General features: G+C 40.8%; 2 protein-coding genes across 4 annotated transcripts; one reads left to right on the forward strand and one right to left on the reverse strand.

Annotated features, from left to right (window-relative positions):
* Nucleotides 1-3,872: 3,872 nt before the first annotated feature.
* nkiras2 (NFKB inhibitor interacting Ras-like 2) lies at nucleotides 3,873-7,551 on the reverse strand. 2 transcript variants are annotated; one of them, XM_062407437.1, is made up of 4 exons: nucleotides 7,420-7,551; nucleotides 6,892-7,008; nucleotides 6,164-6,405; nucleotides 3,873-5,724 (listed from the first exon to the last, which is right to left on the reverse strand). In XM_062407437.1, exons 2-4 carry the CDS (start codon nucleotides 6,983-6,985, stop codon nucleotides 5,482-5,484), a joined length of 579 nt encoding a protein of 192 aa, XP_062263421.1. In that variant the 5' UTR covers nucleotides 6,986-7,008; nucleotides 7,420-7,551; the 3' UTR covers nucleotides 3,873-5,481. The 2 variants fall into 2 exon arrangements, with proteins under 2 accessions (XP_062263421.1, XP_062263422.1); XM_062407438.1 differs by lacking the exon at nucleotides 7,420-7,551 and adding an exon at nucleotides 7,222-7,386.
* dnajc7 (DnaJ (Hsp40) homolog, subfamily C, member 7) lies at nucleotides 7,452-15,332 on the forward strand. Of its 2 annotated transcripts, none has more exons than XR_009924316.1 (14): nucleotides 7,452-7,572; nucleotides 8,227-8,315; nucleotides 8,660-8,784; nucleotides 9,551-9,664; nucleotides 9,946-10,020; nucleotides 10,127-10,245; nucleotides 11,538-11,691; nucleotides 11,818-11,982; nucleotides 12,846-12,937; nucleotides 13,052-13,125; nucleotides 13,304-13,450; nucleotides 13,543-13,770; nucleotides 13,882-13,944; nucleotides 14,048-15,332. XR_009924316.1 is itself a non-coding variant. In XM_062407436.1 (14 exons), exons 1-14 carry the CDS (start codon nucleotides 7,466-7,468, stop codon nucleotides 14,083-14,085), a joined length of 1,515 nt encoding a protein of 504 aa, XP_062263420.1. In that variant the 5' UTR covers nucleotides 7,452-7,465; the 3' UTR covers nucleotides 14,086-15,332. The 2 variants fall into 2 exon arrangements, 1 of the variants encoding a protein (XP_062263420.1); XM_062407436.1 differs by having other exon boundaries at nucleotides 13,543-13,695.
* Nucleotides 15,333-15,413: the final 81 nt, after the last annotated feature.

Here is a 15,413-nt window from a genome sequence, read left to right on the forward strand (position 1 = left end):
CTCAGAGCTCGGTTTGCTTTGTATACGAATGCGATTTAATTTTCATTTGAAGTCGGGCCCTCGGGTGTTTTTCCCTCAGCTCCTCAGGCCACTGCGTCAGCTCGACCATTGTGGAAACGGGAGATAAGCACAGCACCGGGTGCAGGGCCTCCCGTGGTGCCAGTCAAGGGGGAGCAGTCGGATCCCCAGCACTTATGAAAGCCAGTGATACAACAGACGGATGTGGTGACCTTGCTGAGCGCTGACACCAGTGTGTATCCTCTGTACTGCTCCATTATCTTATCTGATCGCTCTCCATGGAGAAGGTGACACCCTTATCTCCTGCTGCAGAGGTCAGCCCACCCCCCCCAACTCATTCACTCAAGAGTCACCCCCTATAGACATAGCTTCTGTGTGGTGTGTGTGTGTGTGTGTGTGTGTGTGTGTGTGTGTGTGTGTGTGTGTGTGTGTGTGTGTGTGTGTGTGTGTGTGTGTGTGTGTGTGTGTGTGTGTGTGTACAATGATTCTAAGGAATTGAAAGCAAGTGGGTGACTATTACTGATTTGTAGGATTTAGAGGTACAGGAACTGACATGGCCAGTTTTCTTATTTACCTGCATGTTAATTGTCAAGACAAATAATCTAACATACTGTAGTTCCTGCGAGGGAAACATTTATTTATAATATTTGATAAATAATCTGTTATCATTAATAGGGCACAAGCATTTTCAGTATATACCAAACATATATATTTTTCCTACATAAGTCTTTTTTGTGTACTCTTTTTTCATGACAAACAGTAGTTAATTTATTTGTATACTTAAATTATAAACCCATTTAATTCAAAATTATAATAAATTTAAATAAACAAATCATTAATCATACACAGTATAAATAATATGTGTTGTGTTTATTTATTATAAGAATTCATTGTAAATGCAAAAAAAAAGTGTAGTCTGTCTATTTATATTTGTTATAAATGGGATTTTATGACATTTTTATCCAATCTTTTTGTTACCCACCACAGGTATTTATCTTTTGTATTAAGGCAGAATTATCAAGCAAAAACTTGTTAAAAGCTACTCATTCGAAATTACATTATGTTCATCATAAGGACAAGGCTGGGTGACTAGGCCTATTGTAAAATAAAGAGACATAATTATGGCTGCACTGATGCTGCATAGAGACTTCAAGGCAAAAACAATTTCAGTTAGGAGACAAAGGGTTGTATCAGGGAAAGACTTCCACTGTCTTTAATTGTCTTCCTGTTGACTAGTGGGAGACAACGTGTCATCATGTTCTGCTGGCTAATGTCAAAGATGTCAAACTCATTCATCATAACCACTGAATCCACACACGACTACATGGCAACAAACCATAAGCATTAACTATAGGGTCCCGGTTTTGCATGGTTCAGGGTGCCTTAAGCATGACTTATCCCAGATGAAATCACCCAGTGCATATGATCCGTCTCAGATGCTCATGGGCAACCAGCATAACAAATAACATTTGACATAACTGACGGCTTGAGGGCAGCTGATATTTCCATCCCGCTGGAGGAAAGAAGGCCTGATAGCACCGAGCATGAAGGTGACGCTGCCATTAACACTGTGCTCACAGCCGTGTGGAATTGTTTTTGATATTCTGCCGCTCCACGATGGGAACTCTGAAGAGAGGGTCAGAGCAGCAGCTTCTATGGTCGAAGTCTATTTTCTCTTCACAATGAAAAAAAAAGAAGAAGAGAAAAAACAAAGGGGAATAAAACGTTATCTCTTTTATGGGCCCTCTGGGGGAGATGAACGCTCAGCTGCCCTCATGAGACCCACTGTCATGCAACAGTAAAATAGTATTACTGGTTGCAGCACAAGGACATTGCCTTGTTGCCCTGTGACTGTGACAAGTGGAGTTTTCTTTTGTGGTCAGTGTGGTTTAACTGAACTAAGATTCATAAATCACACAGGGAGGTGACAAATCGGCGGTGCACTGGTGTTTCACAGTTTGTATTGTGAATCCCCTTTTTTCTGTAGGTCAATACAGACACGGGCCTATTACACAGAACGGCTCCGACATGGGAAAGTATTGACGACTAACAGGAGTCTCTTTGGCACTGCTTCATGATGGGGACATAAAATAAACACCACTGTGTACTGCCTTAGTCGAAAATGTAACATCAGTGCATTGGGTCAATTCTAGTCATTAAAAAGAACATGATTGAAATGAGATTGTACATGATGGCGCCCTCTGGGAAAACTAAGGTGAGCAAATAATATCATTTCATAAACGTTCCACTTGAGGTTTTCTCATTATCTTGCATTAACCTCTCCAGTCGGCACGTCCGTGTGGAACCATTGTATCAGTTCCTCCACTGTAACATCTTTCACCTCATCTGACTGGTTGTTTTCACCAACTCCTGCACAACAACTTCTTTGTGTGACTTTTCAACAGAAATTAAATGCAGAGCTTATCAATTTTTGCAAGAACTTGAATTTTCAACCAATTTTCTGGATTTGCAGGAATCATACACGGCACACTCTGCAGAGTAGCAGTACCCAGATTACCAAATGGATGGTTGAATTTGTGTGTATTTGGTGACATTTTAGGGGTTGAGAATGAGTAGGAATTAGTAGTCATCACAAACCACATCTCAGACTTACCATTAATTGCAGAATCAGTGGCACAGTGGGTGATCAATTCTCCTGAACGTATTTGTCACGAATATTTCATAATTAGCATTTTGATTGCGTAAAAGATCATCACATACACTGAAGGAGGTTCATTACATGACACTTGACGATTTATTCTGCTTCCACATGTTTGTTCTATTTGTTTAAAACTAGTGCGAATCAATTCGGATTCAGTAGTTAATGTTTTTTAAAGTGAATTAGGGAATAGATTTGAGCCAAAATGGAACAGAAGGAACACATCCTTCCATTAAGTCCCGACTGTACCCTGAAATTCAATCAGGCTGCAGCAAATTACACACACTCATAGACATCAGTCCCCTTAACATGGCTGATTTTTTATCATCGTCTATGAATTACTTGGAAAACAGGGACATTTTAAAGAAAGTCAAAAGATAGATTCCTGGATTCTTCCCTTTATCCAGATCTTTACCTAAATTTAATGGGTTTCTCCTTGAACCATGCAGCCTCCTTCCACCAATTTTATTTTGGAAATTTGTTCAGTTGTTTTTGAGTAAGCTTGTATTCATTCAGCTAATAAACAGACTTGGGTGAAAACATAACCTCCTTCTCAGAGGTAAGAGAACAGAACAGAAGCAACTCCCATGTGCTCAGAATACATATTTAAATGGTATCGAATATAAGAGATTATTTTGGTAAAGGCTTTTGTCCACAGCAGTTTGCAACCAGTGAAACTAACCTCCAATGGATCAAGTGGTGAACGTCATCAACCGTTGTTACTCTCTGTGACCACTGGAGGGGAGTGAAAGCTCATGATTTGAAATGGGGACAGTTTGAAACTCAACTACAATATCATTCTTCTGATAATCACCGTATACAGCTAATTATTTGTTATTACTACACATATTAGCAGTAAATATCTATGTACTTGTTAGTCTAGTTGATGTACAGCTTCTTATGGCAACAGTTTTTCAAATACTATTAATACTTTGGCTGTACCTAAATTGTATCCAGTCCTGTGACAAAAAACATATTCACTAAAGATTGTTATATGCAACTGTATCATCAAATGACTACACTTCTTTAACAGGGATTAGTTATGGTCTAATGCATAAACCCAACGATACTGAATTTGATGCACATTTGTCTTGAAATGAAACTGTCAGAAAATACATTCCCAAGTTTCACTGGTAGTTCAGACATCTACTGGCCATGATACCGAACTACATATGACATTAAACACACAAAACTGTTTTGATTGGGCCAAGGACAAAAATCTTTTAATTTGCTTGCATACAAACAAATATCAAGGTGACCACTCAAATTGAATGTTTGATGTTCACAAAAAAACGACACCTTGGGTTGACAGTATCTGGTACATGAGTATTAAAGACAGCAACAGCAGATTTGCCCTTTTCAATAAAACAAATAATAAAAGCTGCACATATTTGACCTCATGTTGCATCCTGAATGAACAGGTCAGTAAATGTGTTCTAATGGGTTTAATTCTACTGCTGAGTACAAACACACCAGCTTTAACATCAGCACTGACTGTAACTGATGAGTCACAGTGTTACATCTGACATTTTACGATACAAACTATACTATAGATGTGTGGCCCATGTTTTCAATGTGTGGTCAAGAAGGAAAAGTTGCCCCTGAGCCTGCAATAACTGCCCTTCATCTGAACATCTTTTAACTTATATTCAAACTTCTAACGCCTGTACACAAGGCCATATGTGGTAAGGAATGTCAATCATTACATCATCCAACACTGAATCTCTGCATACATATACAGTGTATGCTGTTTATAGTGTAACAAAACTCCAGAGCAAAAGACACAGCACACTTGTCATAATCAATAATGCCTCAATAAATCTTTTCACTTGTTATAACTTGTATAACACGTGAGATACATCGGAATAATAAAGTAACATTTAAAAGTGATGTTAAGATTCAGTCTGTGTGTAGTGTGTACATGTACATAAAATAATAGCCAGTGTACATGTGTGCCAGGTCCTAATTTATCTCTACAGTGAGCACAAGGGATCTGAACTGTTTAGAGTGACAACTCAGATCAAATGCTGATTAAAAATACTTCAAGAAGCACATTATTTTAACAGCTATAGTGGTAACAAGACTGTGGATGAACAGCGTGATCATACTCCAGCACGATAAAATACAAGTGACAAATAAAAACACCTCATATTCATTGATATTTTGTTTGCTGATATGGCACAATAAAATAAAGAGATCACCATTTTCACTCATTCATGATTAAATTAGAATTTCACCCAAAAATCTAAAATGGATCCTATAGTAATACCTACATAGCTCACTGTACATAAATATCCATACATTCATTCTGCCTTTCGTCTGCTAACTTCTCCACATCTCAAACTTCTTCAACCTCTGTCCTTCATGATATCAAAGCTGATGATCTAGTAAAACATGGCTCTGTTTAAAACATCTTTTCTCCCTTTTACAGAACTCAGCTGCCAGGCCTCTAACGGAAACCAAGAGACGTGATCACATCACCCCTCTTTACGCCTCTTTGCACAGGCTCCCTGTATATTTTAGAATTTATCCTAAGATTTTAGTGAACTAAACTAAAGGTGACAGAACCTTTGCAGTCATGGCCCCGGGGCTCTGGAATGATCTGTCAGAGAAAATCTGGTCGGTTAACTCAGGTGTTTCTTTTACTTTTATCATTGACCTTTCCTGCTTCTATTTGAATTAATTCAACTGTTGTTTAAATTGTTGCCTTGTGAAGGAGTTTACAATCTGAATTTTGAAAGTGCTCTATAAATAAAGATCATTGATATTCCTCCCTCTGAAACATGAAAACAGTGTTTGGTCATTTAACTATCTGTAGAACCACTTCCCCTGTTCTTGTTGCGACTGAGAGGGAAGGTGGACTTGCTCTGTGGCTGGGTCATTTTGCTGGCCAGGTAGACGAAGGGCTCGATCAGCGTGCGTCTGTCCACCACCGACACCTCCCACAGACGGACCTTCTCATTCTTTGCCCAGTTCTGGGCCATGTTGGAGTCGACTCTTCTTTCCTCCTGTTTGTCCAGCTTGTTACCCAGCACAACAATGGTCACCTGTGGATCAGTACAACCAGGTTAATTGTGATGTGTGGCACTGCAAACATCAAAGCACCTCCCTCCATCTGCTGTATTTCTATTTGTAGCTATGGTAGGAAACATCTTTGAAGTTCATCATTTCTAGATATCATTCCACAGCATATCAATCAATTTCTAACATGATCCTCAACATTTCTAGAGTCACAAATGTATTAAATATAAGTGTCCCTCTTGGACCATACACTATTGTCTCCCAAACTCAAAGCAAGATAACAGCAGTGGCTGATGAGCTGCTGTTGGATTAACATAATTTGGTGAAGTAAATTGTAAATACAAGGACAAACAACCTACCTGCTTTAGGCTCTCTGAATTGGTCTTTTCTAAATTCATCCAGCAATTTTAGGAAGCTAGAACCCAGACAGAGCTTAAAGAGCATAAACATTTGTTCGGTCCTCACCTCTTTCTTGTCTCTTTGACGGTCTATGTCCTTTTTGAGCGCCTCCATTCGCTTAAAGGACTCTTTACTGTCGATGCTGTAAACAAGTACGAAACCATCTGCGAAACTGTAGTAATGTCGAGGGAACTCCATCCCCTCCCGGAGTCCGCGGGTGTCATAGAAGCGCACCTGCTCTCGCGTACCACGGTCCGTCTCTACAGAGCCGATGTAGATGTCCTCCAGAGTCTCCATGGGCTCGGAACCTGACAATGAATAAATGAAGGAGGTGGTCATGTGATGTGACGTACTGTGAAAGGCCCAAGGAATACAGCATCTTGACTGGCTGTTGTCTATTTGTTGATGAATGATGAATCAGTTGAATAAAAACCAAACCATATGATATATAATGTTCAGGTGTTTACAGCTCTCTGGTTTCCACATTCATTAGCAGTTTGATTATGAACAGTTTGCATGCTCGATTGCTTCTGTGAGATAATTACTGGGATTGTAATTATCTAACAGCTAATGGGACATTCCATTCTATGAGGAAGAGTTCAATAGCAATCACTCTGTAGGTCTAAATATGGAATGCTACTAATTACAAGCAAACTCTTGACAATTTTCTAATAGTTAGACACACAACACGGTTATGCTTGCTCAGCAGACTGCATGCCATGAAGAAACTACTGATCTCTTAGCAGTGCAGACGAGGGGACAACATATAACACAGTAATGTTAAACTAGTCTACCTGCAACATGGTTGGCATAGAGCAGTTGCTCCAAAACAGCCGTTTTCCCCACTGCTCCCTGTCCACAAACCACCACCTTGCAGCTTTTACCCATAACTCTTTCTCAGGTCAGGAAATCTGAGGAGATGGAAAACTTTGATTAAGACATTAAATAGCATTGTATTAAAGAAGCTACGATGCTATTGTGCATTATGTTAGACGCATTCAGTGATCATTAAAGCAATACATAGCTTGCTAGCCGACATATACAGTAAGTATGATAATGGTGAGTGAAACGTCAGCTAACGAGGAATGCGCAAGTCGTGACAATTTAAAGATTACGACACTAACAAATAGCTTAGCATTAGCTTTCGGGGAGACGCACGACATTTACACACACACGGTCCTGGTGTGAACCTCGCTGACTCGACCACGCAGTTTTCACACTGACTCATATGATCACAACATTGTTATTCGAGCGATGTGGAGATATTCGCAGCAGTTTATGATGCTAATTCTTCTCTACGAGCTAAGCTAGCTGGCTCTTACCTCGCGCACGACTTCCTGTTTACAGTTTACGTAAGCGACTGCAGTAATGTGGCGCCGCCCCCTCTCCGTCCACGGCAAAATGGCGACGGAGACCTGTGATGCTGTGAACATGGACCCCGACATGGACCTGCTCAGCGACGAGGAACTAGAGAGGTGCGAGCCGCCGGGACCGTGTTGTCAGCGGCGGGGACACGTCTGCAACACGCGTGCGGTCGAGTTGCGCAGTGACACGTCCCCGTCATGTCCCTTTTCCCTGTCGCTAACTACCGAGCCGCCGCTCAGCTAAATGTGGCCTGGGTAGCGTTAACACTGGCCGGGGAGCTGCTGTGCTGGGTTTCTGGGCTGTAACATAACAACAAATCTGCTGTTACCCGTCATTTGTAAGAGTTTATCTGAATGTGTGTTCTGCTTTCACGGTACTGCTTTATTCGCCGAATGCCAATGACCGGCTGACGGGTTAATGACAGCGTTCCCTCACTGTGTGGTCGTGAAGGGCTTCCAAAAAAAGTAACGTCCCTCGGCGCGGTGTCATATGTTCCTGGCCCTGCGCGCTGCCTCTCTGAATACCTGGTGGTTTGATCGGTGCTGACACTTGTGCCCTGCTGCTTTGGCCCTTTCTATGTTTAGCCAACTCGGGCAAGCGTAGTCATTCATAATATCGTGTGCTTGCTCCCGTTTAACAGCTGATCGTGAGTGGCGTGCTCGATGGTGTCGCAATGTAAAGAATGAAGTGTGAAGCAAACTCCCGAAGTGCTTGTGGTCTGTTTTCAATGTCCCCCTTTCTGTCCTCTGCCCACTTTGACACAGGGAAGCCGAGGGCTTCAAGGAGCAAGGCAATGCCTTCTACATCAAAAAGGATTATGCTGAAGCCTACAACTATTACACCAAGGCAATAGGTAATTATCCCCTAAATAATACTGAGTAATCGTCCTTTTGTTTGGATATAATGTTGACCTCTTTTACTGATGAGGCAGCAACAGTTTGAATTATCTCTGATGCTCACTGTGAAAAACTTTGTCTGGATCCATACTTTCTTTTTCTTTCATATCTTTTAACTTCTTTTATTGTTTTTATTATATTGCTTGAAAACTGCTTTAAACTCAGTTTCATGATTTCAAATAGATTTATTTTCGTTTTGTCTCTGTGTTGTTTTTAATGTCCCTGTGCAGCACCTTGAATCTTCCTCTGTGTATTAAATGTGCTTTATAAGTGAAACTGCCTTCCCTTGTGTTTCATCCAGACATGTGTCCAAAGAATGCGAGTTACTACGGAAACCGGGCTGCCACATTAATGATGTTGTGCCGGTATAGAGAGGCTTTAGAGGACTCCCAGCAAGCAGTGCGGCTAGATAACTCCTTCATGAAGGTACTTGGTGGAGAAGAAGATGCTAAATAAAGATCAGCTTTCCCATGTTCTGTGAGAAAAGCGTTGTTGAGGCAGTTTAATGTCAGTCATGGTCTATGATTCATAGGCATGCATCAGAGTCCATTTATTACTCCGCCTTAAGATTGATCACTGGTGATGCTAATGGGACTCATCATTGCTCTCAACATGGAGTTATGATTCTCACTGGTATTTCTTTATTTATAAAGCTCTGACTGGAAAATTACCAGACTATCTATCAGTGTAACTGCGAATATCAGATGGACTCTCTCACAGCGGCTCAACCCTCTGACTTTTACTTCATGTAAAGTTCGGTTGCAGAGGATTTTGCTTAACATTTTGATCATCTTGATTCCTCTAATTGTTCTAATCCAATGTTTTAAAATGGCTTGTATTCAGGTTAATAGTGGATTTGTTTATAAGTGTCTTTGCCCCTGTGTTGATGTTAACTTTTCTCCTCTCTTTCTGTCCCTGTGATTTAACTTGATATCAATGCAAATGAGGTCAACTGTCAAATATTTCTCAAGTATAAATTAAGGTTTCATAACTAATAGGAATTTTTGCCTATAATAGCAATATGTGGCTCTTCAAAACATAAGCTATATCACATCAATTAAATAACAGTCAGTCAATCAAACTTAATTTCTATCGAGCAATGCTTTCAGTAATTCATGTAAAGCTAGTTTTAAGAAGGATGGGAATTGATGAACGTTGTTTAGCTTGTGAACTTTAAGTCCTTTGCCCACAGGGCCATCTGCGAGAGGGCAAGTGCCACCTGTCTCTTGGCAATGCCATGGCTGCCAGTCGCTGTTTCCAGAGGGTTCTGGAGCTGGAGCCCGATAATGGCCAGTGCCAGCAGGAGGTGAGTCTGCCTTTTTGTCAGAGAGCATGATTTGACAACTTTAGACTTGCATACCCATTAACAAATAAGCTTTCGCCAAGCCAGTGTAAATACAGTGCAAAACTGAGCAGGGTAATAGGACATCAGCCAGTTACCGTCAATGCAAGTATGGAGGTTATTCATACAACTACTGCTACTTACATTGACCTGAAGATTATCTAGTGATTAGCAATAGCTGCAGAGCATTGAAGTCAACTGAGGTATTTTTCATTGTCACTGAATACCACACATTCCTTTGGCAGGTGAAGATTGCAGAATCCATCCTTGAATATGAGAGAATGGCAGAGATTGGATTTGAAAAGCGGGACTTCAGGATGGTGAGCTGCTCAGTGCTTACAGAGTTATTTAATCTCTCATCTGAATGTCCCGTGACACTTTTCTGTCAAGCAACACGGCCTGCAAATATTCCTTGATTGTTTTCAGGTTGTCTTTTGCATGGACCGTGCCTTGGAGACTGCCTCAGCCTGTCACAGGTTCAAGATACTGAAGGCCGAGTGCTTAGCTCTGCTCGGCCGCTACCCAGAGGCTCAGTCTGTAGCCAGGTAAGAGTTCCTCTTGGAAACTTGGCAATTCACTTATTTATTCATTATTATTGGAATTTGTCACAGAGTGAAAGTAAAATAAGACTGCCCATGCCATACGTACTGCCTTAATTTGCTTTGAAAATATTCTCTAAAGCTGAACTCCGGAAAATATCAGAAAATTGTGTCTGGGCATTTTCCGGAGTTTGCCGTTCACATACGAAGAATGCAGCAGGAGATTGTCCGGGTCAGACGTGTTCCAAACGACAGGAACTTTTCCAGAACATTGAGACGAAGGGGTAGCGTCCGGGTAGAGCATGCAGGAGGCAGGACATGACGTATAAATTCCACTGTGGTTAGTGTTTTTGTTTACAGCATTTCGACACAGGTGTTGGTCCTTATCGCCAAAAGTTCTCGAATCTCATCTTTTCAAATTTACATCTTGGTCTGCGTGTTCTATGTGTATTATACCTTTTCCTCATCCTGAGATATTTGTATTCTTCCAGTTTCGCGCCCGTCTTGTGTTAGAAACGTCATCAATGCACACACGCCCTCGCTGGGAATTTTCTTTACTGTACTTTCTGTCCTACTGTAGTCTTACATGGGCTCCCTCTGACATTTTCCTGACATGCTTTACGAGGGCCTAACTGGAAAAGTTTCCGAAAATAATATTTGCGTCGATAATATCTGAACTGCAGTGCATGTCTGAGAGCATCTTACGATTCTCTGGGGATCACCTCCAGGAACTGTGGGGAAGCCATTCGAACAGAAAAAAGCTAGTGCTGCCTGTGCCCTCTTCAATTAAGGACATTGTCTGTTACCACATTCATGTTTCAGTTTCTACACTGCTGCATCCTTTAACACAAACTCATCACTGCTTGGATGAAGACATTCCACAGTAAATCATGTTTTGATTAGAACCATATTAAATATAATAACATAAAAGGGTATATTCTTGGTGAGAAGTTTCTCAAATATGTTTTTAAACATTCATATTCACACGCAAGGTTTTCATGAGAAAGTTGAGAGCACCTTGGGCCCAATTAATAGGCACCTTAACTTTTACGTGATACCCATTCTGGCTATTCCTTGCCATATGCTTTATTTTCACTGAATGATGGATTTGTATTTGCTGTAACGCTGTAGATTACAATCTGGCTTTTTCTTTTTTATCTACTGTGATTATTGACTTTGATGCTTTTGTTTGTATTTTGTGTTTTGTAAGGGTGTTGATGTTTTGTTTTGGTCTCTGTGATGAAAGTTAAATATAATGAAAAAACAACCATTAATATTGATTATTTGTTTACGTTTAGTGACATTCTGCGAATGGACTCCACTAATGCGGATGCCCTGTACGTCCGTGGTCTTTGTCTGTACTATGAAGACTGCATTGAGAAGGCCGTCCAGTTCTTTGTACAGGCTCTGCGTATGGCTCCTGACCACGATAAGGCCCGGCTCGCATGCAGAGTGAGTAATTCAGTACATCAGAGTTCTATTAACCATTTAACAACTTAAGAAGAAGTGACGGTGTGGTTTTCTTTGTTCCATTTTAAGTCTGATTGACTTCTACTTTCTTACGTGTTGTTTACCCAGGATGCCAAAGCGCTAAAAGCCAAGAAGGAGGAAGGGAACAAGGCGTTCAAGGAGGGGAGCTTTGAGGCGGCCTATGAGCTGTACTCTGCCGCACTCACGATAGACCCCAACAACATCAAGACTAATGCCAAGTTGTACTGTAATAGGGCCACTGTTGGATCTAAGGTGAGGAACACGCACAGGACCCCTTTCACCCCAGCCATAAACTTTTTTGCCTGCTGCCATCTGGCCGACGGTACCGCAGCATCCGGGCCTGCACCACCAGGCTCAGAGACAGTTTCATCCCACAGGCCATAAGACTTTTAAACTCCTCTCCATGACATATCTGCATATTTGCACTTTTGTTGTTTTGTTTTCTCCTCAGTTGTTTATATATATTTAGATATATATATACATTATTTTCTTATTTTAAATTTTGATATTCCATTTTATTCTATTTTACACAATTTCTATCTTATTTTATTGTATAGGTTGTAATTACTTGAGCATTGTTAGAAGAGAGCCTTAGACTCAACCATTTCACTGCCAGCGAATGCTTAATGTTATTGTTGTGCATTTGACAATAAAAATCTTGAATCTTGAAAGGAGAAGAGATACCGCTGGTTGGGTCAGTGGGAGCCCATGAACAGCTTTAACAAGACAAAACAAGTAGCCAATAAGGACAGAGTGAGATGTGTTTATTAGGTAAAGGAGATAACCACTGTCACTCCTGAACAAGCTAAACCTACATGAATAAATACTGGGTTTGTTACAGACTTGCAGTGATGTAATTACATGTAATAGATCAAGACACACACACACACACACACACACACACACACACACACCCTCTATCATTCAGTCAAATTCAAAGGTTAGCAGAGACACAGACTTTAATAACAGTATAGACTTTAAAATAAGTTGTTGAAGTTTTTTGATATCTCTGCCATGTTGTACTTACTTATTTAAAATCAAGAGAACTGGGTTTTGGTTTTGTATCTTTAACTCTGCTTTGCATGAATTTTTTTTTTTCTTTTTTTCTTTGAAAGCTGAAGAAACTAGATCAGGCCATCGAAGACTGCACCAAGGCCATTAAACTGGATGAGACCTACATCAAGGCCTATTTACGGAGAGCCCAGTGGTATGTCGAAGGACTGTGTAGTTAATAGAGATCAGGAGTTATCTCTGATTTGTTTTACACACCTGCAGCAACAGAAGATGTTTTGTATCGATTCAATAACCGCCTTTGTTACAGCTACATGGACACAGAGCAGTATGAAGAGGCAGTGCGAGACTATGAGAAAGTTTACCAGACAGAGAAAACAAAAGGTAAGAATCAGACTCATGCATTCACCATAGATGCTGTATTTTCTTGTTCTTAACTCATTGAGCTTAAACCTTATTCCCTGGCTTCCTTTGCTTCCTTCTGCCTTTAAATACCATTTAAACCCTAAGCCTCTTACCGTTGTTTATCGACCTGTTCTTTCTTCTTTTCCTTATTCCACAGAACACAAGCACCTCCTGAAAAATGCGCAGCTGGAGTTGAAGAAAAGCAAGCGAAAAGATTACTACAAAGTGCTCGCGGTGGATAAGAACGCCACGGAAGAAGAGATCAAGAAAGCTTACCGCAAACGGGCCCTTTTACATCACCCAGGTGCGTTATCCCCTTAACCACTGTGATTTTTATACAGGAAAAAAACATCCAGTGTGTCCTTCATGTTTTTTTTACGTTTTCATTTTACTTAGACCGCCATAGCAGCGCAAGTCCTGAGGTGCAGAAAGAAGAGGAAAAGAAGTTCAAGGAGGTGGGCGAGGCTTTCAGCGTGCTTTCAGACCCGAAGAAGAAATCTCGCTACGACAGCGGTCAGGATCTGGAGGACGACGGCGGGAACATGGGAGGTCAGAACCCGGGAAAGCCTTGGGGCGGGAGGTCTCAAGGGTGAACACATTGACATACAAGTCGTGCTTGAGCCAGTAATCCACCTTCTTATTTTAAAGCAAATGTTTGTTTTATAATTAGAAAGTCTAACGTGGAAAGGTTCCGTGTCGATGATGATTCTTACTTGTATTTTTTTTCTTTCTCAGATTTTGATGCCAACAACATTTTCAAGGCTTTTTTTGGAGGTCCAGGCGGTTTTAGTTTTGAAGGTATTTATCTTTCTATGTGTATAGAAAACCCTGTGGGAGGTATACATTTTTACGAATACAGTGAATGTTTTTCAGTTATTGAAATATATGTTTCTCTTTTCAGCGTCTGGACCAGGAAATTTCTTCTTCCAGTTCGGTTAATTGGAGAATTCGTCCACCTGAACAAAGCCCACAACATGACTTTTCAACCCCCCAGACCAACCAGATTCTTTTCTATGCCACCTACTGAAAGAATGCAACCCAATGACCACATGCAGCAAATGATATAATGCCCGTATAGCAAGGAAGCCATGATGGCTCAGACCGAGTGGATAGTGTTACTGGTTTTGGATTTGGTTTTCTTCCTTCCAGAATGAAACCAACTTGAAAGTCAGTAATGGCTAAGAACACCGGTGCAAATTATTTCACAATGTTTTGGATTGTGCAGTTGTTGCATCAGTGCTTTTAGGTATCCATGCAGGATGTGACATCCTGGGGAAACTCCTGGGATTCAACAGAGCATTGAACAAGCTATCCAGCTCATCCGAACTAAATGCTGAGGGGCTTTGCTCTGCATGAAATTTATTTGCCGAGCCAGCAGCACCTTCCCACTTTTGAAGAATATCAGTCAGACAGTCGGCTGACATGAGTCCATACTAAAAAATGCTTGGTTTCATAAGCCAAAAGCATCACTTGAGCATTTTTGAATGATACAAAGCAGCTGGATCCTAGACCCACACGCAGAGTACAGCCGAAGCACACTTAAGAAAGATGGCCGTGGAGACAGCCGCGCTGGCTTTGTTGCCGGCAAAGTCCCTCCCTCTTGTTGTCAAAGGTTTTGTGTTTGATGTTGCCATTCACAGATTGCTGCATTGTACATTTTACTGGAATGTAAAGTGTTGATTTGTGATGATATTTGATAATTTTTTTTCCTTTTTTAAATTTTGCTATGTATATTTATTGTAAATTTGCTGTCTGATCGAACCGTCGGTGAAAGATGAGGCCCCTATTTCTGTTACGTAACAGTTTGCACCTATCGCGAGCATCACTTTGACGCAAATTCAGGAAGATGGTCTGCATGAAATGCACAGAAAACATTACGCTCTTTGTGTTCCTTGACAGCAACCCAAGCTGTTCATCCGTTTTTATATTCCTATATATTAATATTACTCAAAGCAGCACCTTAAGCATAGTAATAGATTAATGGCGTGATATGCAGAAAGTGGGGCACGGTATGACCTTGAAAGCTATGATGTTCAGTTGCTTCCTGATGAGTGTGTTGTTCTTTTAGTGCACTTACTGAAGAAAAAGAAAAGCCTCCTCTTTGCTCTGATTGTTTTTGCCCTTATGGTGAAACCTTCCTCTCTTAAAAGTTAAAGCCATTTCAATAAAGTTGGCCTCTAGATTTACCCAAAACAACTGTGTCCTTTTGTTAAGGTTGAGTAGTTTCAAAACATATCATTACCTCCGAGGTTATTTTTTCATCTGCC

Source organism: Platichthys flesus, chromosome 16 (assembly GCF_949316205.1).
Source record: "Platichthys flesus chromosome 16, fPlaFle2.1, whole genome shotgun sequence".
NCBI classification, from domain to species: domain Eukaryota; kingdom Metazoa; phylum Chordata; class Actinopteri; order Pleuronectiformes; family Pleuronectidae; genus Platichthys; species Platichthys flesus.